Source organism: Protopterus annectens, chromosome 11.part0 (assembly GCF_019279795.1).
Source record: "Protopterus annectens isolate FY-2018-M chromosome 11.part0, PAN1.0, whole genome shotgun sequence".
Lineage (NCBI taxonomy): Eukaryota > Metazoa > Chordata > Ceratodontiformes > Protopteridae > Protopterus > Protopterus annectens.
Window position 1 is genome coordinate 1,562,384,412 of NC_056745.1, and position 26,917 is coordinate 1,562,411,328.

Consider the following 26,917-nt stretch of genomic DNA (forward strand, 5'->3'; position numbering starts at 1 on the left):
GCACAATGGTACCTCCTATACCGAGCCAACAGATATTGCAAATATACCGGCGGACAGATTCAGTACTAACTTTACCCCCCCCCCCCCAAAAAAGGATCAATCACAACACCAGTAGATTGCCAGGCACCCAGTATTACTGCTGCACAGGTTAAAACAGCATTGTCCAAGGCCAAGAATACAGCTTCTATGGGACCTGACAGTATCCCTTGCTGTGTTCTACATGAACTACAGAGTGAACTGGCAACTCACATTTGTGCCCTGTTCAATCACAGCCTCATCACAGGCTTTGTCCCTACCGAATGGTGCACTGCTACAGTCATCCCTCTCCACAAAGGAGGAGCGACTACAGACCCCGGGAACTGTCGCCCCATTAGCCTGACTAGTCTGATATGCAAAGCTATGGAATGCATCATCATGGACCTAATAAACAAGGATATAGGGAATCTCCAAACTCTGGATCCTCCACAGTTTGGCTTTGTGAAGGGTAGATCATGCCTGCTCAACTTGGTCGACTTCTTTGAGTCTGTCACCAGAACTGTGGATGAAGGTAAGGTGGTTCATACAGCCTACCTTGATCTGGCCAAGGCCTTTGATAACATTCCCCACTCAGGAATCATAGAAAAATGTACTAAGCTAGGCATCAATCCCTATATCACTAGGTAGGTTGCAAACTGGCTCACAGATAGAACCCACAGTGTGAAAGTAGCCGACTCCGTGTCAGACTGCCGACCAGTCACGACTGGAGTCCCACAGGTTTCAGTCTTGGGCTCTCTCCTGTTTGGTATCTACTTCTCTGAAGTTCAGGCCAACATGAAGGGACGCTGGCTGACAAAGTCTGCAGATGATTGCAAGTTGGGAGCTGCTATTAACTCCCCAAGTGATGTTGACATCTTGCAGAAAGGCCTCAATGAGACCAACGACTGGTGTCAGATCCATGGCCTTAAGCATAATGCCAAAAAATGTCTTCATCTCCTTTGGGAAAAACCCGGTTCCCTTGAAGTTACCACATAGATGGTAGTCCACTGAACACACAAGGCGTTATTAGAGATTTGGGAACACAGGTTGACAGCAACCTCTCTTTTGACCACCACATTGCCACTGTGGTCAGAAAGTCCTTCTATGTGGCACATCTCATTACTAAGGGTTTTACATTCAGGAAGAAAGAGGTCACTGTCTCCCTCTACTCTTCCCCCATTAGGCCAATCGAGTACAATGCCCCATTTGGCATGTTCCTTACTAGACAACTGCAACAACGGGAGAGGCCGCAAAAGTACCACACAAAGAGGATCCTAGGTTTTAAACACTTGTCCTATATGGACAGACTCAAACTCCCAACTATTCTCTGTCTCATATTGCCTAATTAGAGGCAATCTCTGCTCTACTTACAAAGCCATGTCTGACCCAGCCCTATTAGAAATGGTACATCTAAAGAAATCCCAATCCCTCCGCACCACACGCTCCAGAGACCTCAACCTCATTACCACAATCAACAGAACATGTTGAAGGGACAGATTCATAACCCAGAGACTGCCTATGCTCTGGAACAGACTTCCCATACATGTCAAGCAGAGCACCTCACTGGCCCTCTTCAAGAAAAATCTTGAGTGAATGGGAAATAGTTCACCATGGGATCACTCCAGTGGCTCTACTTGGTAGAGGCACTGGGAACTAACATCAGGCGGCATGATGCCAGGGCACTTCTATGGTCTAGGCTTGTAAAGACTCTAGGACTATTAGCCTAGTGCACACCTATGAACAAGACTCTAGGGCTATTAGCCTAGTACACACCTATGAACCTATTAATCTATGTACCTGACCAGGCATATGCTGCAACTAGAGCGACCTGAAAAATGCTGTAATAATTGTATTTTATGCAGAGTGCCATAAATCCTTTTCCCTCAGTCTTCTATAGATTGCTGAGAGGGTGAGCTACACAAAACATCAACGAACCCCACACTTGTGAATCTAATTCATATTTGTGGCTTACAAGATCTAGGGACCTGAATTTTGCCAATGACTTAACATGCTGAAGAGACAGATGTGTCCCAGAGACTGCCCCTCCTACGGAACAAGCATCCCATCCATGTGAAGCTGAGTTAATCTGTTACCCAATTTAAGCACTAGACCAGTAGATGTTGAACAGGAAATTTATACTGGGCCTAGAACTCCGCCCCTTAAGGGCAAAGATAGCCTATAAATGCCTGGCCCTCAATGTCCTTTTTGGATACAGGATGTCCTTATTCTTTCAGAAAAACTTGGCAAGGCTTAGAAAGCCCCCCCCCCCCCAGGTAGTTAGCGTAGTAACCATCTATGAATATGTAATCATTAGTCTGACTTTCTGATTACAACATGTAGATTACTCGTTTTTATAAACGATACCTGGAAGATTTATTGGAACATGTATTTAATTTCCAAACAGGAGTTCTTTGGTTAGCAGAACTATTCTGATATGCTTAGCTCTATTTTGTTCATGAATAATAATGATGACTCTTCTGCTGAATTCTTAAATGTTGTAAAAACGTTTTGACCTGTGTAATTTCAAGATGACTGTCTTAAAACAAGTCATTCCACATACTTTTGTATTGTCCTTTTTCCTAACTGCCCTACTGTAGCTGATATAGACAGCTTTTAAACAGTCTGACAAACGTGTTACGCCCTACACAGCTCTTTCCCAAATTTCAGAACTCTGAATAATGTAACTTGAAAGCAGGCATTTTATTTTATGCCCGGGGGAACTGAGACAGACAAAATTCTTGGGGATAAAAAAAGTTTCATCTTACAGTGTGATAAACATTCTCCCAAAGGCTTGAATGTTGAACTGAATTGTGAGTGTGAAGTTGGTTAATTGGTAGTTCACATGCGATTATTGGTTATCTTCCTTTAATCACATTTTTCCATGTAAAGGCTGGGTAAACCCAGGTGGCAGTCATGTTTGAATTAGTTTTATTTCATATTTATTTGATTTTTGACATCTTTTTGTTCTATTAGTTTATAAAGGAGTGGATACTTCTTGGCCGAAGTTCTTGGGGGCAGAAGTGATAAGGGGTGTTGTCCACCAGAAAATCGAGTGGAGAGGGGTCAGGGGCATGTGACCTCACATAAAGAAAAGATTTCTTTTTACGGATTTCTTGTATCCCAGTCTTTTATGTTGCAAGGTAGCTGCTCTCCAGATGTATATAAGCCTCTTGTGCTTTTCTGCAAGAAAACTTTCACTTTTCTCTACACATTTATTTACCAGTTCCGTGACTTAAATAACCCTCTTAATAGAAAGATCTTTCAGTGGCCATATGGTGTTATCCTTGCAGCTTCCTTGGTCTTTGGTGTCTGGGGGGATGACAGCCTTGCAGCTTCCTTCCTAATTGGTCATAACATTCATGCTTAATACACACTGATTACTTTCTCCCAGTGGGAGCTGTAATTCCCAACTGTAGTCACTTGTGCAACTCCTAAAATCAGTTACTACTGAGGACTTTTCCTGGTCTGGTGAATGAATAATCTTGAGTACATTTGTTTTTGCCACAAAAACTTGAAATATGTTATGGCTGTAACAGATGGGAATAATTCCATGGTTACTTACATCTGGCATTTTTAATTTACCTACCAGAATAGTAGTGGTGAGTATGTATTCAGTGAAACAGTTACGAAGATGCCGGGTGTTGCATTTGTTAGAACACTTTAGCTTATTTGATGCGAAGATGCTTACACCATTTTCTGTGCCTGTATTGTCAGAGCTAAAATTGGTGTGCAAGAACTGCTTGTGCGCGTCTTCCATTCCCACTCCTGAAAACATGTTCCTGTTACTTTTCCAGTGTGGCAGGCCGTAGAATGAAGTCCACCCAGGTGTCATTTCTTGTCAGGGTTTTAACATTAGTGCAGCTTATCCTTAAGCTGTTTTCAGTACAAGCTGTGATTTGTTCCATGATCATTACCAGTAAAGATGCTCAGGAACATTTTCGCTTTTCTGCAGGTATCTTAGTAGTTTTTTGCCAAAATTGATCTTTTTGGGGGGAGAGAATGTATGGACTCCATCATTTTGGAAACCTAATGGATTGGTTTGCAAAATCTGAGCTGCTATTTAATAACAATTCAAAGTATTTCAGACCTTTTATCCATTTAGTAATGAAGAAGCCACGTGCCATTTTTTTCCTTCAGAGTCGGAATTGTCATTTTGTCTCTGGTGAGGCTCTTGTACTCAGATGTTTTACAAGAAGCTGTCCTTGCCCTCTTACTTTTCTTTGTCTTCATTAACAAATTATCATAAGGCTTCCCACAGATGTCTGTCATTTTATACATTGATATGGTCATAGGTTCAGCCCATTTCATTCTGATATTCAAAACCAACTTAAAGGCCACCTCCACTCCCTTAACAAGTGGATAAACAAACCAACATAAAACTTCTCTCCTTTACTAAAACTATACTTTACTTTTCATCACTCCGCCAAAACTTTCCAGATCACCAGACTCCTAGATGTTAACGGCCTTGATTCTCCAACTGAAACATTATCTTCCTTCAATTATTAGGAACTTGGCTAGACCAAACCCTGAAGTAAAATCAGCACACTACATTACTGGTCTCAGAACATTTGTAATTTCTTGCTCCCTACCAGCAAGATCAACTTTCTTTTTAGCACAGTTTGAATATTGTTTTCTCTTAGTAGCAAAAGCCATTCTGAAAATATGTTCACACTTCAGTCCATTTCAAACCAAGTAATGTTGTTTCAGTGCATATACATATAGGCAACATCGCTGCCTCACGCTTTCAAAATCTAAATGATTACTCATCAAGCAAAGAGCAGACCTGTTTCTATTTTATAGTACTAGTCATTGCTGTTCAGATTGCTACATCTTGAAACATAACCTTCGCCTTTCTACAAAACTCACTAATGGCCCCGTCCTATACCCTAAGAGGATTAACTAAATCATGTTCCATTTTACAGACCCTTAAAGACTTCTTTGCACCAACCATAGTTTTTTTCCCATTCTAGCTCCAGGACAATGGGAACCTCTTATCTACTTAAAAAAAAAAAAAGATATTCTTTTACTCCAAATTTAGATCACATTTTAAAGCTCACATCTCCTCAAACAAGCCCACTGAAGGTGCCTCCATGCAGGCCACATTTTGTTATGATTGTATTCACCTGGGCTGTCCTTGAAATTGGGCTGTTTGTGACTAGAACACTACCCTGGTAAACCAACATAAATAAAAAAGGATAAATAGATGTGTTATTGTGAAATAACACCAGAGATAATCCGCTACACTTCTCTCAATCACTGAACCAGGTTACCCAAGGTTATATGCATTCCATATTATAAGTGTTCTAGTACTAGTATTTTTGTTACAGCTTTTATTAATCCTTCTGTACTGTTATTAGTTGTAGCTGCTGGGAAAATATTAATCTGTAAGTTCAAGCTACCTTTCCTGCAAAGCACAGAGTATACCTTAAGGGCAAGTGTTCTGTCATCATAGTTTTGTCAGCAGGCCTACTACATAAGTATTTTTAATATTTCTAGCAGTTCGGGGACGAAGGGAATTCTCATGTAATAATAACAGTAATGCAATAGTAATAGCAGTGTAATTGGGAGTTGATCACTGACTTTAGTATTGGTTTTGTACGGGGAGGTAAGGCAGAATGCCACCATTGGAAAGTAAAGCAGGTACTGATGTAGATGAGGGAACAGTGCTAGATAGATTATGGAGGAAGTACAGAAGGTGCTTATGCCCCTAGATGAGACATGATGTCTAGATGAGCTGCCTCCCAGGATGTTGAGTCAATAGTGGTACTTTGAGAACCACTGGCTGAACTGTAGCCTGGCTGTAACTAGAGTAGTATTGCAAGACTGGAGGGTGGCATAGGGATTTCCTTATTTTGAAGTAGGACAGAGCCAGGTGATTACACGGTTTCTATTTGAATTTTGTGAATTTGCAAGAAAACAGTATATTTGTTTGTTTTAGGTTTGTTCCGTGTCTTGCTTTCATACTTTTCTCTGTTGCAGTAATCCATGATGGAAGAACATGGAGTATCCCAAACAGAACACATTACTACCATAGAGACCCATGCAGTGGCACAACAGGTCCAACAAGTACATGTGGCAACGTACACAGAACATGGGATGCTGAGCGCAGATGAAGATTCCCCATCATCTCCTGAGGATACATCTTATGATGACTCTGACATTTTGAACTCCACTGCCACTGACGAGGTTACTGCCCATTTAGCGGCTGCAGGTATGACCTGGTAATAGCTTTGATGGATGTTAAGCTGGCATTGGTTTATGAGAATGTGTGACATTCTAGGCTGAAATTCTAAATGTCACTTAGATACTTTCTAACTGAAAAATGTGTGCGTGACTTGACAGGAAAATTTCAGGTGAAATGTGTAGATGTTTTTCATTGTTGCAGTCATCACATTTGGATTATCCCTGCCAGGGTAGCCCTCGGCCGGCTCGTATACCAGAGGCTAAGTATTTCTGCGTTGGTTGCTGTTGCTTCAGAACTGACATCAGGTAGTCAATAGTATAAAGTAAGGCAGCCAACACCATTACATCAGTCTTTCTTGCCAAGGAGCCCGAAGCAGAAGCAGTTCACATAAGTGCCGGTCGGCCGCTACCTGAGTTTCATCTTCCGAACTGAAGCTGAAGTCTTCTAAAGCTAAGTACCCCATTGGGGATAATTTTTTTCTTGCTCTAACTGATGTCAGAAAAAGTTAACAGTTGTCTTGCCTGTGGAAAGCAAAAACCACACCGAGACTTTCATTCTTACTGCGTCACTTGCTTAGGCCCAGACCACGAAGTCCCGTGCTTTTGCTTTTGTGCTTTGTTTAATGCCAGAACTATACATTGTCGGGCCCTTATTATAGCTAGATATTTTCGCTTACAGTCCTCTAATTCCAAGCAACCTCTGCTGTAGACATTGAGATCCTAATATGTGTATGGTGGGAACTGTCCACCAGGTACAGACCCTTAAGAAACACCAGTGCCTGGGCAAAGTCCTGCTCTTGTCTTTCACAACTTGGTGTTATCTCTGGTGTTTGCTGTCCTACGCATGGGGACCCAGTTACTTCCAGTATCCACCTGTCATTTGCTCATTGTCCTGTGCTTCATGTGAGTACAGGCAACCAGGTCTACTTTAGAAGAGCGAAATACCACATACCCGATTTTCATAACGCCGAGATGACTTAGCTGACAAACATATTTCAACGACCTCTCAGAACACTGACTGGAAACTCCAGGTAAGTAATCACTTGCCCACACTACAAAATACATTAAAACCAAAGCAAATTAAACCCACTTATGTAGGGGGCTGCACCCCCACACATCCCCCCAACTAAATATGCCAACTCTGCGATTGTACTACAGTGGAGGGTAAGGGGCAAAGTTCAACATGGTGGCCAAGTGGTTAGTTACTTGGAGTTTTCAGTTGGTGTTCCGTGAGGTTGTTGAAATGCGGTTGTCAGTTATGTCGTCATGGCATCATAAAATTTGGGTACGTGGTATTTCACTCTTCTAAAGTAGAACCCCTAAGACTCACTGGAGCAGAAAGTAGGGGAAGTGTCTTCTCCCTCAGTATTCCTTTGAAGTGAAATTTTGATGATACTGACTTTATTTAAACTGACAAGAATAAGGAGATCTGCTTCCCAATAGTTTCCATTCCTTAGAGGCAGGCTTACAAGTTTCTCCATATTGGATGACCTGCATGCTCTGGCCTCCTTCCAGAAAAAACTTAAACATCTAAGCTAGATGTTTAAGCCCTGATTGTGACTCTGGATTGATTGTTGACTTGGATGCTGGAGTTAAAGATGAGTGACAGTGTAGAGCCTGCTCGCATCTCTGGCTGGGGGGGGGGGGGTAACGTATACTGGGATGTGCACTGTACCAACAATCCACGACAGAGACCAGAAATGGACAGTGATGTCTGCTGCTAGGAGAACTGTTGCTATGAGGATGGTATCACTTGCTAAAGTGAGTGGCAAAGCTTTTTAGTTCCCCATTGAATGCCTACTGTGTGGAACTTTGTGAGCACATGATGGGGAATGGTGGTAGAGCTTTAAAGAGAAGATCACTTTGTTGACTGCATGGATAAAGACCACTTTGCAAATGTGTTCTTGCCCTGTAAAGTGGAATAAATAAGTGACTGCAGTGTGACTTAAAAATGCTGTAAAGAAAGTCTGAACCAGAATTTGGAGATGAAAGATGAGGACCCCAGAGCCATTCTTCCTATGGAAACTGTCTGAAGGATGACATTTATGTGGTTTGTGGTATAGAAGCATTTGGATTCTGCTGCTGAGAAAGTTGATGCCATCTAACCTTGCACCAGGCAGCATCCAGTGATATCCTGACTAAATAGCCCAAGTCAGATTCTTCAGTAATCTCATCACTTCAGTTTAGGTGCTATTGCTTTTCACTTTGGATTCTAATCATACAGCAAAGACCTAAAGACTCAGTTTGGCTAGTGCATTTGACTCAAGAATGTATCTGTCCCAGATAGTGTGGCGTAGGCTGCTCCTTTTAAGGATGAGCTGAGGAAGGGTGTTCTGGACATCTCCCCTTCTCATGGTGGCGATTTTTTTTGCATCCTTTCTAGGATTCAATGCATTTTTGTACATGGAGGCAGGAGTTGACTACATTCAAAGGTCTTTCTGAGGATCCCGATCTTTCTTCTCTCCTTCAAGGAGGGCACATAAGTATCTGGTATTTTTTGCCCATTTCTAGCATGCCAAGTCAGTAGGCACTTTTGCCTGACTTAATTCTCAAGTATTCTTTTGGTTAGGGTACCCATATGTGCTATTTTGGTCCATCGTGACCTTAGACTTTAGCACTGACTTTTTAAGCAGCTCCATAAAGAGGTTCTCAACTTCACTTATCATTGAAGAATGCTCTTTCTCCATGAGGCTTTGAATGTCTGGATGGTTTGGTGAATGATCTGAATTTAGTCTGTCAGAAGAGGCTTTTTCTTAGTGGCTGGTATCTTTGCTTGTAGGATCTCAGAGAGGCATGCCCTTAGTTGTATAGAATCCTGTCTAATCATTTGAAAGGATTAGCATCCCTTATCACTAACCTACATATCTTCTTAAGAGTTCTTGAGGTGGCACTTAAACAAAGGCCATTTATTTCTTTCCTGAAGCAGAATCCAGGGGAAAAAGACCCCTCCATACTTTTCCTCTTTTATATGCACCATGAGCTTATATTCTGCCTGGAAAGGGTAAATAAGTTCATGAAGGCAAAACAGTTTTATGACCAAAGATCTGTGCAAGGAGAGGCTGACTGTGAAGAAGTAAGCCCCAAAGGGTAAATTGCTAGTTATATTGACATAATTTTGACTGCCTGATTCAGGAAGGTGTCTCGTGTAGTCTTTTGAAATGTAATCTCTTGTTTCTCAGTTTACATTTTTGCCAAACATTATTGTTTGAACCATGATACTAGGGAGTTAGGACTCCTTTGAGCTTCTGTTTTTAGGCCTTTCATCAAGGTTTAATTGTGCTGCTGCAGTTCTTTTACATTTATGGACTGTAGGGAACTTTTGGAGTCCATTATTTGTCCTCGTCCATTATTTGTCCTCGTCCATTATTTGTCCTCGTCCATTATTTGTCCTCATCCTATCATTTCATTTGTGAGAAAGCCACTTGAAGGTGGATCGTCTGACATTCTCCTGTGTATGGGCAGCCATCTTCATTCATGATGACCGGATAGATTTTCCCATAAGCTGAGTATATAACTTTACGTGTGTGTGCCTGTGCGTGTTTCAGATGTACTTGTTGAGTATATGTGGTAGAATGGGGGAGCAGGGGAGTTGAGCACATTCTGCTGGACCAGAGCATGACATCATGGCTTGTACTAGCAGGCAAGGAGGTATGAGCTCCCTTAAACACAAGAGCAGGAGATTTTCAGAATTGTCAACCTGGTGATAACAGAAGAGGAGGTGTAAGAGCACTTAAAGGAGAACCGCACCCACAGACTCGGGGGGGGGGGGGGACATGTTTATTTCATCATAGTTTGGTGTTTCCTACATTTTAACACACTCTAGGACTATTTACAGGTTTTTAAATATTTTTATATGTAATTTCCGAGTCTAACCACATAGGGTCTGGCATAATTTTGATTGTTTAGTCTGCCTCTCGGTATCCCACATTGCAATGCTCTTCTGTAAAATGTTGCACCACACAGGCCTCTTTCTTCCTAAAGCTCATGTCACTGCATTGATTTTGCATAAATGCACTGCTGTCTTTCAGTCACTTAGTTTTAAGTAACATTTCATGCCATTTAATGACTACTTAAAACACAAACAGTGCAAATGCCACAGAACAGACTTTCAAAAGTGCTTTTTACTGCTGTTGATTCTTAGAATAGCTAAACTGCAGTTTTTTTGTGAAGCCTGAATTCTACTACTTTGACTCATCTCACATCCCCCTTCGCACCTAACTTCCTTAGATGTCAAAGTGCTAAGGGTAATTTGAGCTGTTACCTACTGTGATTGACGGCTCACAGCAGGAGACTTGACTCCTATACTGTTTCCTTGTTCTAGCCTTTACTTTCTGTATGGGTAGGAGAAGAATCAGGAAGCTGTGACATCACAGCATGGGTGGGTTTTTAGGGCTAGGGCGGTCATGGTGATGTCAGTTTGCAGAGGGAATTGGCCAGAAAACTACCTGTATTCAGTGGCCTTGATGACCTCCATGAATTGGAGACTTTTCCAGGGCAGGATAAAAGTTTTTTGAAAGTGAAACCACCAAATACAATAAGGTACTGAATGTACTGTTCTAGTGGAAAGAAAGTAATTTAAAATATTTTAAATGCTGTGTTGTTTGTTTATAGGAGGGACAAAAATAGGGGGGGGGAAGGACAGAAAAGTGAGCATTTAATAATATAATCTTGTTCTTTAAGAACTTTTTAGCTGCCTAATTGATATTGTGAGCATTTCTTTGTTTTTATTTTTGCGTTATCATAAACTGTAGTTTTGGATTAATCAGTGAAGATCGAGGAGTCTGATTGCATTATCACTTTCTGTTGAATTCATTGCCTTCTGGTACAAGAAGCCTGAGATAAAGTGCATTTACATAAAACAGACAGTGAATAATGAAATAATGATCAATTATAACACACACACACACACACACTTATAACACACACACACACACACACACACACACACACACACACACCAGTAAAGTTTTATGAAAGGTTAACTGTCTCTTTAGACTGCTGATGTTGCAATGGATTAGTAAATCAAAAAAGATACCTAATTTTCAGCTGAAGGACATGCTGTGGTAGTGTTGTGCTATTGTGTATTGTATGCAAGAACATGCTGTCCTGGTGTAGTGCTGTTGTGCATTGCTTGCAGGATCATATCGTGATGTGGTGCTGTTGTGCATTGCTTGCAGGATCATATCATGATGTGGTGCTGTTGTGCATTGCATGCAAGGCCATGCTGTGATAGTGTGGTGCTGTTCTGCATTGCGTGCAGGATCATGTTGTGATGTGGCACTGTTGTGCGTTGCGTGCAGGAACATGGTGTGGTGCTGTTGCACTTTGTGTGCAGGAACATGCTGTGATGGTGTGTTCTGTGCAAGAACATGCTGGGATGGTATGGTGCTCTTGTGCATTGTATGCAGGAACATGGTGTGGTGCTGTTGTGCAGGAACATTCTGTGATGGTGTGGTGCTCTTGTGCATTCCGTGCTAGAACATTCTGTGATGGTATGGCACTGTTGTGCAGTGTGTGCAGGTCCATGGTGTGGTGCCGTTGTGCGTTGTGTGCAGGAACATGGTATGGTGCCATATGTCTCAACCTGGAAACATCAAAAGGTTGGACAAAGGCCCATCAAAAGTAGATACAACTGGCCAAAAATCTGTGCGCTGATTATCATAAAATTTCCATACATAATTATGTAACCCCACCCACTCCAATGGGATTGCAGATACCAACATTCAAACGCAAATTGAAGAGCAGGCAAAATATTAAATGCAAAATATAACCAGAACAGTAGTGTCTTATTTGTATTGACATTTGAACTTGTATCAATCTTTTAACATTTGTGTAAAACTAAAATAAAGTTTTCTTTATAAAAATAAAATTAACTGCTTCTACATTAATTAAATAACACATAATATAACCAGGAAAAACTAACATTTGAACTTCCATGAAACTAAAATGGAATTGTCTTTTGTAAAAATAAAATTAACTGCTAAATTCATATAAAATTAAAATAAATACAATTTGTGTAAAACTAAACTGGTATAAAATTTAAATACAAATTAAATAAGCTATAACTACTAAACTGGTATAAAATAAAACTAAGATACATACAAATCAAAATTGTATAAGAAATAGTATCAAATAAGCCCTATCCCTGTGACCACACCACCACCACCTCTTCCTTTACTTCATGTGAGTACTGTATCTCATGGAAATGCACAGAACGCTTTGTATTCACATGCTTCTCAACATTTTAGTGCAAAAAAATCTGTACAAAATCACAAATGGGAGGGGATGACAAAGGCTGATAATCGGGAACAGATTTTAAATATTGAAATAGAAAGTTGCTAGAAGTTTTTATTTTCTGTAGGATGTGAAGTCTGTACCTTAAATGATTGTAATTGTTTAGTGACCTTGATTCTCAATCATTCACCAAGAAACAACAAATTTTATGATGAAATGACCAAAAATATGAAGCAGAAATACAGACATTCTGCGAAAATCTGGACAGTTGAGAGCTATACATATATACGTGGTTTACTGAGTAAGTGTTCTAACTTCATTTTGAATACTTAAAGAACTTTCCCTCCACTATTTGCCATGGTCATCATAGGCCGTGCTTCATCACTGCGTGGATTTTAGAGTAAGAGAGATTGTTGGGGTAGTTAAATTAATGAATGTCTAAGATTTTATTACTTTGGAGGAGCGTTACTTTTTCTCCTTCCACACAAACACACATACACAGGTGTAATGAGAGTGTGTATGTTATGCGTTTATTTCAGAGACGGAAGGAGGACTACATTGATTGACTCTAGAGATTGTTAAATTTTGGGCTTGTTATTGGGCCCATTTGAGCTATGTCCCAGACCAACAAACAAACCCACAAGCACAAATCTCAGCTATGTCTGATTTTGCATAATGTCTGATTTTTGCCTCCTGTTTGCCCTCTTCTCCATAAAATATTTGATTTTAATGGTAGTTTTCTTAGGATTACACAACTCTTGGCTATGTCTGATTTTGCATAATGTCCCTGATTTTTGCCTCGTATGTTTGCCCTCTTCTGCATAAACTATTTGGTTTTAATGGTAAATTTCTTAGGATTACAGGGTGTCAGTAATGCCGACACCAGATTTTCATATTTCTTATTTAAAAAAAATGCATATGATGCAGTATATGCTTTTCCAGTAACCTTCTAAGTGAATTGGATCAGAGTAATATTTAAGGAATATCCCTGATTGTATATCTTTGTTTCTGTTTTTTGGATTTGTGCTTGAATCTTGAAAAAATGTTATATTCAGAGAAAGTCATGTGGTCATTCAGCCTACACATACATGATTAAAAGGGATCGGAATAACCAAAGAAAACAATCAAGAGAACGTGCTAACCCCAATATACAGAGAGAGTAACTGGAGGGCAGGACTGCAAGGAGTGAAATCTGGATACTGAAGTATATAACAGAATGCTGTACAATTGGGTATTTAAATATGAAACCTAATTGAAGAGTAAAACAACGTGGAGTCATTAGTGGTCATATTTACTTACTGAAGTGATTCAACAAGCTTTGGGTTTCGAGAAAATACTGCTTTTTTTTCAGAAAAAAAAGAAAAGTGTGTGGCCAGCATCTTCACGGTGGTGAAGGAGTTGGAGGGCTGACTGTGTTACAGTAAGTTGATCTGATCCAGATTGATGCCGGTTACAAGCAGCATGCACACTTTGTAAAGTTGTAGGCTTAGGCATTATAATTACCACTTTGGTTTGCTGGTCATTTAATTCTTACTCCTGAGTTGAAAAAGGCTGGTTAGGTTGGTAATGTTGTTTTCAGAATAACACTGTTGTTCATCTTTCACTGTCTTATTTAGCTTGTATGGTCGCTGGTCTTTGGAAGGTCGGCAGTTTTCTTGATGGAATTCAACTGGTAATGTAAAGATTTCCAGCGATTGCAACTGCTAAGAGAATGGGATTCTGTGCTGGTGTGTGGAGTTAGCAACATCATAGTGCAAGTGGAATAATCTGAACTGGTTCAAGGAAGTTTACTGTCATCAGATTCATTCACATGATGCATTTATTTAGTATGACAGTACGACAGACACGGTTTTATGTAAAGTGTGAATTGGAAAAAACAAAAAGGAGCTCAACAAAAACACAACTCTGGCTGGCCTGGGCATCATAAAATTGTGGGTTTCCCTGACCCCAGTAGATCCACCATGTCTGTATGTGTAATCTTTCAGTCTAGAAAAAGAAAAGAAAGTGTTTCAGATGAAAAAATTGGTATCCCACAGTACAAATAAATGAATGAAGTTAAAAGCTTGAAAAGATCCAAACCACATGAAAAAAAAAAAATTTTGAAAGAGAGCTTGCTCAATGGAATTATAGGTTCATAGGTAGGTACTAGGCTATTGGCCCTAGGGCCTATATAAGCCTAGCCAAAAGGTACCCTGGCTTTCACCACCCAAGAAAATGATTTTCCTGTGCCACTGTTGAGCAGAGCCACAGAAGTGATCCCCGGGGTGAATTTCCTTTCTCCCATCCAGTCAAGATTTTTCTTGGAGTGCTAATGAGGAACTTAGTTTGATATAGATAGGTAGTTTGTTCCAGAGTATGGAAAGTCTCTGGGACAGGAATCTGTCCCTCCAGCATGTTCTGTTTATTGTGATGACGAGGTTTATGGAAAGTACATTTTTTTTATAAGTGGCATATGGTGCAAACAGTGAATGTCACTCCATGTAAGCACTGCCTAAATCATAATTGACAACTGAAAGTTATACAACTTGTAAGAACAGTCAGATATGTGTAAAACTTTGACTTTTAGCGATTGTAAAATACAGTCCTACTTGAACTAGAATGATTATTTATACATAACAATCTCTCGTTAAACATCTGTCTACCAGCAAGGAGCACAAGTTAACTGTGACTGATTTAGAATACCAACATCACACACGAAAGCACCAGTGACTATTTAACGCAACATTAACAATAAAAGAAGTGTGCAAGCTGCCTGTAGCAGATTGCAGAATCATTTCTGATTCCTTTGCTGCTGTTTCTACGAGGCATCGATACTTTGGCACTGTTGTGCATTTTGTGCAGGAACATAGTGTGGGGCTGGTGTACATTGTGTGCAGGAACATAGTGTGGCGCTGGAGTACATTGTGTGCAGGAACACAGTGTGGTGCTGTAGTACATTGTGTGCAGGAACATAGTGTGGCGCTGTAGTGTATTGTGTGCAAGAACTGTTGGTCTGATTTGATTTGTATTTTAGTGATAGTTGCGCCTATTACAGGGAGCACATCAGGAGCTGCAGTTGCACTGAGTAGCTAAAATTGCAGTCCAGAAATTAAATCAGAAATCTGAGCTTATAGAGACATAATTCAAAGTAGGTAAAGCATATTTTCTAAAATTTAATTTAACAGTCTTTGCCTTGCTAAATCAAACCTCATTTCAGAGTGGAAGAATGTCTACCTCTGTTTTTTTTCAAGAATTTTATCTGTTTGTTTTTGCAGGGGGGCAAGCCCCCCCCTACGCCCTTCACACCCCCTACTAGTTATATATACCAACTCCGAGGTCGCACAACACTGGGTAAAGGGAATAAACCCTTTCCTATACATACGGGTCTGTTGTGTATGATGGAACCACCCTAATGTCAAATGTATAACACAGACAAAATAAGTTTGATCATACACAATAGTGCAAAAAAATTATTTCCTTTCTTGATATTAAAACTAACCCCCCCCCCCCCACCCCCGTAACACTAGTCTCAATTTTGTCTGAATAGTGGCAGTGTTACGGGAAGGTTTTAGTGAAATTAAGGTGTTCAGTTAGGGTTGGGGAAGGGGCAGCATTGAGGGTTAGCATCCATTGTTAAAGATACTAAAGAGGGCATGGGGTGCCACCTCCCTGCACTACCTTAGTAATTGGTGTTGACCTTAATTCTGCCCCTTCCCCTAACCATAACCCTATAGCTTAACATAGTTAAAACCTTCCTGTAACACTGCCACTATAGATGATAGACTTAGACATACAAACCTTCACAAATGCACACAAACATTACTAAGTCTATCACCTAACCTAACCTTTACCCTAAAAATATACAAGTTTGCATACAGACATGCAACACCCATCCTTCACTCATCCCCCGTCCATAACCCTAACTCATTCTCTCACACACAAGCTGTCATCCCCTCAACCCCACTTACCTATATCGACATTCCATACCGTCGACATATCCATCGTTCGGCCATCCGTACAGTCTACATTAAAATCACACCCCTGCGTTTGTTGAACAAATGTATGTTTAGTCAAACGCAGGGGAACCATACATACTTGCATACAGCCACTCATCCATTCCAAAAACTCAAGTTAAGCACATGTACCATTTCAGTACACATTTATAAACTAAAAGACAACAAAAAATAGAAACACTATGGATAAAAACAAGCCTGATGCCTGTAGCATTAAGATCACCTCAATATATCCCAAATAACATCCAAATCAAAGGGTAGAAAGGACACATACACAAACCATTTAGTAAAAACTGTAAGTAAGATTCAGCAAAGCTGGAGGCTTCACTAAGTAAAAACTTAAGCCTCCTTAAGGTACTTTAGTGTGGCCAAACAATCCATGTATATAGTACTGATGAAAAATGGCAAAACATAGTGTCTACAGTTAGTGGAATTTGCTTTTATTGTGTTTACTGCACCAATAAAGACTTAAAAAGTAAAAAGAAAATCACACAAGTATTCAAAAGCTGTGTTGCTGGTGTTATGCCCTTGAAGGGTCACTTCTATTTTGCTGCAACTAAACAAGGAAAAAATATCTTGAGACTGGTATACTAATAAGAAAAGTATGCTGAATAAGTTTTGTTTTACACTGAAATGAACTGTGTTTTGCAAAAAGAGAACCTAAGCAAATCTGAATCTTTATTGTGAAGAAAAACTTGAACAAAATGCTGACTGCAAAGCTATTAGATTCAGTGTCTGCAGATTGGAATCTTTGAAGGCTGCTAGTTTAGAGTATGGTGTGTTACAGCTGGAGAAAAATGGTGCTTATGAATCAGACATTGTTTATTGTATTTGTAAATTGCATTATGTTTGAAGTGCCTGCTAGAGAGTGGTCGATGTTTTCTGAAGAGAGCCGTGTTGCTCATGAAGTACACTGGTAAAAACTCCTTTCATCTGTGTGTGTGTGTGTGTGTGTGTGTGTGTGTGTGTGTGTGTGTATAAATAAGACATATTGTGAAATAAAAGCAAAAAAAGAGAAAAAAAGAGAAATTTAGGCTAAACCAAAATGTTCTGGTTTAATATTACACTGATCTCTTCTTGAAGTATACTTTAATGTTAAATATTCTTAAGCTTAACTATAGTGGTGTTTCTAGTTCTGCTGTGGATTGTTTTCAGGTGAATCCTTTGCATTCTCCATTGCCTTGTGCAGCTTTAATGTTTTTCTTCAGGAACTTTCGTCTGTGAAAGGACTTCAAAGCCCTTATTGAGCAGTATTGCAGCAAATTTTATTAAGGTGCTCTTGTGTATTTTCATGAATACTGTGGGAACTGTTTACATCAGCAGCCCTGCTTATTATTTTACCCATCATCCCTTTTATCCTCTTTGTCCCTTCCTTTATCTTTGTTTGCACTTTTATGCGTCTGTATAACAATTTATTTCCCTTCTTGACTGAACTGGTCATCATTTCCTCTGTGTTCATCTTTGATGTCCCAGCTGTTTTGTGTGTTTCTTTCTGTTTTTTTTAAATGTAATTCTGTCTGCTTCATCCTCCTTCCTTTCCAGTTTGTATATACTGTATATTTTTTCCATACATTCAAAGTCACTTGACATTACTCTGCTATCCTAGATCTTAACCTGATGTTAGTTTTAAAATTATAATCCTGGGAGGAAAGAGAAACAGTCATGTTAGGGTTTAGATACATAGCTGCTTCAAATGGATTGATAAAACATGAAACAGTGTTATGAGACTTTGTGCCTTTGATGTGATCGGGAATGTTTTTTTTTTTTTTTTTTTAGTAAAATATCAAGTTGTTATAATTGTGTGGTTGTGTAGTGCTTGTTGTTTTAAACAGAAATGAATACTTGGCTGTTGAATTTCTATACTGCTATTCTTTTTGAATGTACAGAATTCCTTGTTGTCCTGATTTTTTTGTAATGGTGTCATTTTAGGCCCAGTGGGAATGGCTGCTGCTGCTGCTGTTGCAACTGGAAAGAAACGAAAGAGACCGCATATCTTTGAGTCCAACCCTTCAATTCGCAAGAGGCAACAGACAAGATTGTTACGGTGAGCTGTCTTTTTAGTGATGCAGTTTGACTTGGGTGATCATTCATGTAATTGCAGGTGGACAGTTTATATATGTGCACTTGTGTGTATATATACATATATTGTACAGATTCATTTTATCACCATGTTACATGCGTCTTCAGAAATGTAAGTATCCAGACCTAAATATCCATGCACCTCATCAAGTCACAGTAGTCCCCAGTAACATACAACAGCCATTTTTTTTAAGCTAATACTGTGTCTGGACTGGCAAACAGATTTGTGCAGCTCCTTGTAAAGCATCCTGTATTGTAGGTAAATGCCTTGCACTGTCACAGTCAGGCATAACAGTGGACCTCAGAGTGATTCACAAAGACCTCACTGTTATTAAGCATGAGGAAAGAACAACAGCCAGTACTGTATTATGGTAATCGGAGAGCTGATGCTGTGTGAGCTCTTATTGGTGGGAGCCTGTCAGTATCACTGTCTGAGGGCAAGACAGAGAAGTTTGTGGCAGCATATTTTCTTGCAATTTAGGAATCTGCGTTTCTGAAAAAGATTTTTCCGCCATGCAGTAGAGTTGTGTTATTTTATTTTTTGTTTTGAGTATGTTTGTCAGCACATTATACCAAGGAACATGTTATCAAGGGAGAGGATTGCTGGGCTCAAGAGCACAGCATCATTTGTAGGTACATGCTTGCTGCCCAATAGGTTGGTCATCCAGGACCAGCTGATACTTCAATGGTGCTAGCTTTGGGAATTATGTATGATTAGGAGCGAAACATTTTTGTACTCTATTTACACAACAAGGCAAAAACATTTACATGGTTTTGCCCTTATGTGTACCAATCTTCTAAGTTATTACTGAAGTAGTACACAGATTTACTATACATCAATCCTGTGCCATTGTGCATCATTGTTAATGTGAGGAAACAGTGTTCAGTATACATATAGTTTTCCCCATCTTGTATACTGCTTTTTTTTCCTGTAGCTAAGGAGATCAACAATGAGCACCACTTAAAATGCACATAAGAAGGAAAAAAATCATTTTATTTTTGTTCAAAGCATTTAAGTGCTTTTTCTGTATTGTTGTACTGAAGTGGAATGCATTTTCCATCACTGTTGAAAGAACATTTTTTCTGTTTCTCCAGTTGTGAATGCACAGTGAGTTTTAGGTAAATGGCAGCAGAAACAAGGGGGGGATGCACTGACTTGTGGAACAAAAACTGCCTAGCGATTTCCCCTCCTTGTCTAGTTCCACTGAATCCTCCCATAAGAATGAATAGTGTGTGATGTTTTTTTGTAGCAGGTGTTTATCATTTTGTGTCTATTGCCTTGTTGCAGTTTAGTTTTCAGGCCTGCTGGAACTGGGGAATGACTCAAGTAATGTAATCAAGCACATACATATTAGTTTAAAGAGCTAGTCTCCCATGTATCTTAAGGTTCTTCTTCTACCTCCATGCCATTTTAATGGTCTTTGTGGCTGATGTTTCTCACTTCTGTGTTTAGTTTATGTATTTCTTTATTTCTTGTTTCTTTCAGTATATGAGCATCTGAATTTTTTGTTACTGAAATGGAACTGACTAATTTTACTTGAGCACTTACAAAGCATTTTTATTACAAGTGGTTCTGAACTGAGCTCTGATTTAGCTACAAATTTGAGCTCTGATTTAGCTACAAATTATAGCACAGTCCGCATTTTTTCTTGTGACCGTAGGGAAATCTTCAGTGTCATGTTTGTCCATTTGCTGCTATAGCTTGCTAATACAAAAGTGTTTCGGGTGGTTATTGTACTTCTGTCTTTGGTTTGTTTTCAGCAGCTTTATCTGTTTTCAAGCATCACTACGCTGCCCCACACTAGCTAGTAGACAGTGTATGCATAGCTAAATGTTCTCTTAAAAGCTTTCTAAAACAGTTCTCTGCTACCATTATTTTGTGCTAAGCCATGTTATTAATCATTATTATGAGAAAGTAGTCCACATTTAAGAGTGACAGAAATCTAGAACCTTTTTATCTGCAAATTATGTACACTTGTACATAATGAAACCCTAACTGCAGTGGTGGTGCTGCGGTAGCGTTGTCGCCTCACTGTAAGACGCTGTCCGGTTCGATTCTCAGCTAGAGCGTCTTCGGCATGGAGACATGTGTGAATGGGCGTACCTTCATTGAAGGTTGTGCGTCAGGGCTGGCAACTCGGCACATAAAAATCAACTGCCAATCATTAGCGGACCGGAGTTCCACTGTGGCGACCCCTAACCAGGAAAAGCCGAAAAGACACACACACTTCCTGCAAAAAAAGAGCAAAGTAATAGTTAACTCTGCAAAAACATTCTTTTGGTACCATGTTGTAAAATGCTTCCACCTTGCTACCCAGCAGTCCTTTAATGTCCCATATAAATGTCTTGCATCTGTCCGTAAGTTTTCTGCACACAGTGGCTATACAGTCTGCAGTTACTTCATCCGTTGTTAGCCTTCTAGCACCAAGTTCCTTTAAGCAATGTGGCAATAGCCATATACTCACTGATACCCTACTGTTTTCACCAAGCACTGGTTCTGCACATGAGAGGTGCAGATAGTTAAACTGGGGACAGACCTCTCAAAATGCATGAGTGTCAGTAATCGCACATCATTAACACTACGGTAACAGAGTACTATAACCACACATTCTTGGGTAATAAATGTTTACTAAGACCTCAGAGGCCTCCTCAGAACTACATTCAAACCTTAGTAGTGTACATACACCTCCCTTACAACACGCACCACAAAGGAGGGTCACACAGGTGGCATACCCACTAGGCATGCCCGTTCCACATAAGTGTCCTAGTCATAGGTGACACCATTGTGAAGCATACTGACACCACTCTCCAGGCTGTGCAAGGATAGGGTGACAGCTGTCTCTTAGATGCTAGAATTTGTCATGTTGCTTGATCACTCGAGTCCCTTCATCCCACGTATGCACATGATGTGATTGTTGCACATGTAGACATGAATGGACCTACGTTACACCTCCCTGGAATAATATGAAGAGGGTTGTTGAGCTTTTGTAGAATGCTTCTGGCACTTGAGCAGTTTATTACCATTACAATAAAAGAACAAAAACAAACTCGTATGGAACCACTCGTACTGAATATAAGGAAAATCCACACAAGATTAATCACTCCCAGCTCGTGAATGTTAGCAAAATAAATCCACCAGATGTACTTAAAAGCACCAAAAATCTGTTTATTACAAAATCCGATCGTCAAGCGCTTTCACTAGGCTATGCTAGCTTCATCAGAACAGTTAAAACAGCTGATTACTCTTCCTTTTAAATGAAAAATGGCGCCAAAGATAAAAACCATCCTTAAAGCAACATACTATTGTAAAATTCATACTTGTACGTATATATTATAAATACATTATTTGATAATACAAATGCCAATATTAATATGATGAATAAATATGTTATGTGTGTTTTATAAATAAATAAATAAAGAAAGAAATGAATTCATGTACTGTGGCTAAATATTTATTATATTTTATATGCCTCTATTAATTATTTAACATCAGTAGAGGCTTAATAGTAAAATAATCATTTATGCCTGGTGTTCTTGTGGCATCTGTTAACACTTGCCAATAAAGTTCTCTATAAGCTAATAAATTTTTTGTATTACCTCCTCTGGGATCACTCTTGACTGCCTCTATTATGGCAAATTTAAACTTGTGTTCTTCCCCTTCATCTATAATGTGCCTAGCAAGTGCATTTTTCAAATCCTTGTTTTTAATGCAATACAAATGTGCATATATCCTCTGTCTTAATAATCTTTCAGTCTTCCCTACATAAAATGAGGGACAGACTGTGCACTTAGCTATATATACTACCATACTTGATTTACAATTACCCTTAATTGGATATATTTTAGTTCTATTCTCATTTCCTAAAATTATTGGACTCATTGTGTATATACTTGAACATTGTTTGCATGTCCCACATCTCGAGGTGTGCGCATTTACACTGTATTTTGTCTTACATCCTGTTTCAAGTATTTTCTTAATATTCATACCCATCTTATTCACAAATTTGGGTTCTGTTCCCAATACATTAGCTGTTTCTTTATCTTTTATTATAAGATGCCAATTTTTAATAATAATATCTTTGATGTAATGACTATAAGGACCAAATTCTAAAATGCATACTCTATTGTAACTAATGTTAGTTGTTTTCTTTGTCATTACTTCCATGACTTGCTGTTCATTAATTTCATCATTTACTGATTCTTTAGATATACTGTTAGAGCCAAATAATGGCTTATATTTAATTCCCCATTGACTTATCACATATGCGGAAATATCTACCATCAAATCATTGTCATATCCTCTGTCCAAAAACAAGGATGTGATATAGTCTATTTCCCTAACCATGTCAATGTAATTAGAACACATTCTAACAGCCCTTATACATTGTCCTTTATAGATATTTCTTTTCACTTTTCTAGGGTGAAAACTATTGGAAGTCCACATAAGAATTGGTAAAAGTGTCCTTTCTATATACTGTGGACTTCAATGTATCATTATCAGTTGTTACCAATGTGTCTAAGTACGGGACACCATCTTCATTTACCACAGAAGTAAACTTTAAAAAATTACTGCTAGTGTTGATATAATTAATGAATGCAGTATAAGCATCAATACCCCCGTTCCATATGATATAAATGTCGTCAAGAAATCTTGAGTAATATATAATAGATTCATTATGTATACCATCTAATACATTTTGTTCTTCCCATTCAAGCATAACCAGGTTGGCATATATGGGTGCACAAGCTGCTCCCATATATTCTGCCTGGTAGATAATATCCTAGAATTTAAGAAATATACTAGGAAACTGAATTTAGCACTTATGTTTGGTAATAATGATAGAAAAGACAAAGAAAATAGTGAAGGATTATTGGGGTTGAAAAAGAAAAGTAATTTTATACCTATGAGCAATCCCAGTGTACAGATTTACGACCAAGTGGTTACAAATGAAATGTATAGACTGTATCGAAACAGAAAGAAGTTTCAAATTAAACATAACATGTCTATAGAAGAAAGGAAAACATTATTAGAGCTACAGAAGGACACCAATGTACGTATAATGAAACCCGACAAGGGTGGTGGCATAGTTATGTTTGACACCCTTACTTATAATGCCAACATTTTAGAAATATTACATCATTCGGGAAATTATACAGTATCATCTATTAATGAGGTAAATATAGCCTATAGAAGGATTGATATGTACCTAGAAGAATATCTATTGGAACACAGAATAACTGAAGAAATGTATAGTTTTATGCTAGTTGAACACCCTATTTTAGCAACTATCATAGGGATACCTAAGGTACATAAAAACCAAGACAATCCTCCCTTTCGTCCTATAATTTCGGGAAGTAGATCCAAGACATTTCCAATTGGAGTTGTAATAGACACATTATTGAAACCTATATACAAAGAAGTGAAACATCTTGTAAAAGATTCGTGGGAATTCTTAAAAAACTATCCTATTGATAGGTACCATCAAGGCATTTTATTCAGCACAATTGATGTTATAGACTTGTTTAGTTCTATACCCATGGAAGAAGGTATTGAGGCCTTTACCAACAGTTTAAGGAAACACACTAAAATGACATGGGATAGAATCCAATTGTTGGCTGAATTAATGAGTATTATTTTAGATAATAATTTTATTTTTCACGAAGGGGAAATATTCAAGCAGACCAGGGGGGTAGCTATGGGAGCAGCTTGTGCACCCATATATGCCAACCTGGTTATGCTTGAATGGGAAGAACAAAATGTATTGGATGGTATACATAATGAATCTATTATATATTACTCAAGATTTCTTGACGACATTTATATCATATGGAACGGGGGTATTGATGCTTATACTGCATTCATTAATTATATCAACACTAGCAGTAATTTTTTAAAGTTTACTTCTGTGGTAAATGAAGATGGTGTCCCGTACTTAGACACATTGGTAACAACTGATAATGATACATTGAAGTCCACAGTATATAGAAAGGACACTTTTAACAATTCTTATGTGGACTTCCAATAGTTTTCACCCTAGAAAAGTGAAAAGAAATATCTATAAAGGACAATGTATAAGGGCTGTTAGAATGTGTTCACATTGACATGGTTAGGGAAATAGACTATATCACATCCTTGTTTTTGGACAAGAGGATATGACAATGATTTGATGGTAGATATTTCCGCATATGTGATAAGTCAATGGGGAATTAAATATAAGCCATTATTTGGCTCTAACAGTATATCTAAAGAATCAGTAAATGATGAAATTAATGAACAGCAAGTCATGGAAGTAATGACAAAGAAAACAACTAACATTAGTTACAATAGAGTATGCATTTTAGAATTTGGTCCTTATAGTCATTACATCAAAGATATTATTATTAAAAATTGGCATCTTATAATAAAAGATAAAGAAACAGCTAATGTATTGGGAACAGAACCCAAATTTGTGAATAAGATGGGTATGAATATTAAGAAAATACTTGAAACAGGATGTAAGACAAAATACAGTGTAAATGCGCACACCTCGAGATGTGGGACATGCAAACAATGTTCAAGTATATACACAATGAGTCCAATAATTTTAGGAAATGAGAATAGAACTAAAATATATCCAATTAAGGGTAATTGTAAATCAAGTATGGTAGTATATATAGCTAAGTGCACAGTCTGTCCCTCATTTTATGTAGGGAAGACTGAAAGATTATTAAGACAGAGGATATATGCACATTTGTATTGCATTAAAAACAAGGATTTGAAAAATGCACCTGCTAGACACATTATAGATGAAGGGGAAGAACACAAGTTTAAATTTGCCATAATAGAGGCAGTCAAGAGTGATCCCAGAGGAGGTAATACAAAAAATTTATTAGCTTATAGAGAACTTTATTGGCAAGTGTTAACAGATGCCACAAGAACACCAGGCATAAATGATTATTTTACTATTAAGCCTCTACTGATGTTAAATAATTAATAGAGGCATATAAAATATAATAAATATTTAGCCACAGTACATGAATTCATTTATTTATTTATTTATAAAACACGCATAACATATTTATTCATCATATTAATATTGGCATTTGTATTATCAAATAATGTATTTATAATATATACGTACAAGTATGAATTTTACAATAGTATGTTGCTTTAAGGATGGTTTTTATCTTTGGCGCCATTTTTCATTTAAAAGGAAGAGTAATCAGCTGTTTTAACTGTTCTGATGAAGCTAGCATAGCCTAGTGAAAGCGCTTGACAATCGGATTTTGTAATAAACAGATTTTTGGTGCTTTTAAGTACATCCGGTGGATTTATTTTGCTAACATTCACGAGCTGGGAGTGATTAAACTTGTGTGGATTTTCCTTATATTCATTACAATAAAAGAGGCCAAAATACAAACAGAAGATAATTGACTTTAACAACTGACTCAGTTACTGATGTCATTCCAAGGAGTGCATGTACATCTGAGGAAGATGGTTGATATTGCTAGGTTGCACCTTTTTCCACAGGGCTGCTGCTTATTTAAAAACATTTTCTGACCCCATTGTGCCTTTTTTAGTCAAAGTCCTCAAGTGGCAGTTAATCACTAAAGGAATTTCTTGCATGTCTAAGGAAGTTTTTCACCCTCTACTCTCCGCTTATTAGACCGATAATTAAATCTAATGGCTCCTTTCGCCATGTATCTATCCAAACACATGATGCAGTAATAAAAAAAATTTATTTCCTCACCGAAGATCACCAGTATGAGTGTCCTAAGCTACACAGAATGTCTAAAATCTCTATCAATATATTCTGCCTCTAACTGACTTCTCTTTGGTGATATCTGCCTGGCCTGCAAAGCAACAAGTGACCCTGAGCTGTTTGACCTTCTGTATATTCATAAAACTGCAAGCCCGCAAATACCTGCAATTGGGACCTAACTCTACATTAAAATGTAAACTGGACCTGCTGGCGAGACAGAAAACTATCCCAAAGAATCTCCCACTTGTAGAATAAATTAACGCTCCATGTCAAACGAGGCAAATCCGTAGTTCTCTCTAAATTCAGTTTAGATTTGATAAATTCACTCCCTGGTCAGATCCCTCAGTCCTTTATGGACAGAGTGGTAGTAAATAGCAGTGGCTAAGCTTCTGGTGATCCTTGCAATTGTTTACCTAGTATGAGCCTGTTATTGGCCTGGAGGACATTAGTTAATGTTGTTTTATGATTGTTCATAATTTTATTTAGCTGTTAGTAAGTGCTTTGGAAACAGTGTAATTCTGCAAACAAATTTATAAGAATTTGTGCTAAGGAAATTAGTTTTACACACTACAAGCCATAGAACTGAATAAGAAAAGGCACTGACAGTCCATACAGTACAGACAGACCATGGTGCTTATAGTAGGTGGTTATACCTTTGTAAAATATTTCCCA

The 26,917-nt window shown here is 38.5% G+C and overlaps 1 protein-coding gene across 7 annotated transcripts in view; it reads left to right on the forward strand.

Annotated features, from left to right (window-relative positions):
* NRF1 (nuclear respiratory factor 1) overlaps positions 1-26,917 on the forward strand; it is an 840,475-nt gene that overhangs the window by 117,096 nt on the left and 696,462 nt on the right. For all 7 annotated transcript variants that reach the window (XM_044088840.1, XM_044088845.1, XM_044088844.1 and 4 more), the window contains exons 2-3: positions 5,995-6,226; positions 18,354-18,468. In XM_044088840.1, coding sequence (XP_043944775.1) covers positions 6,001-6,226; positions 18,354-18,468 — 341 coding nt within the window. In that variant the 5' untranslated portion in view covers positions 5,995-6,000. The remainder of the gene's footprint in view (positions 1-5,994; positions 6,227-18,353; positions 18,469-26,917) is intronic.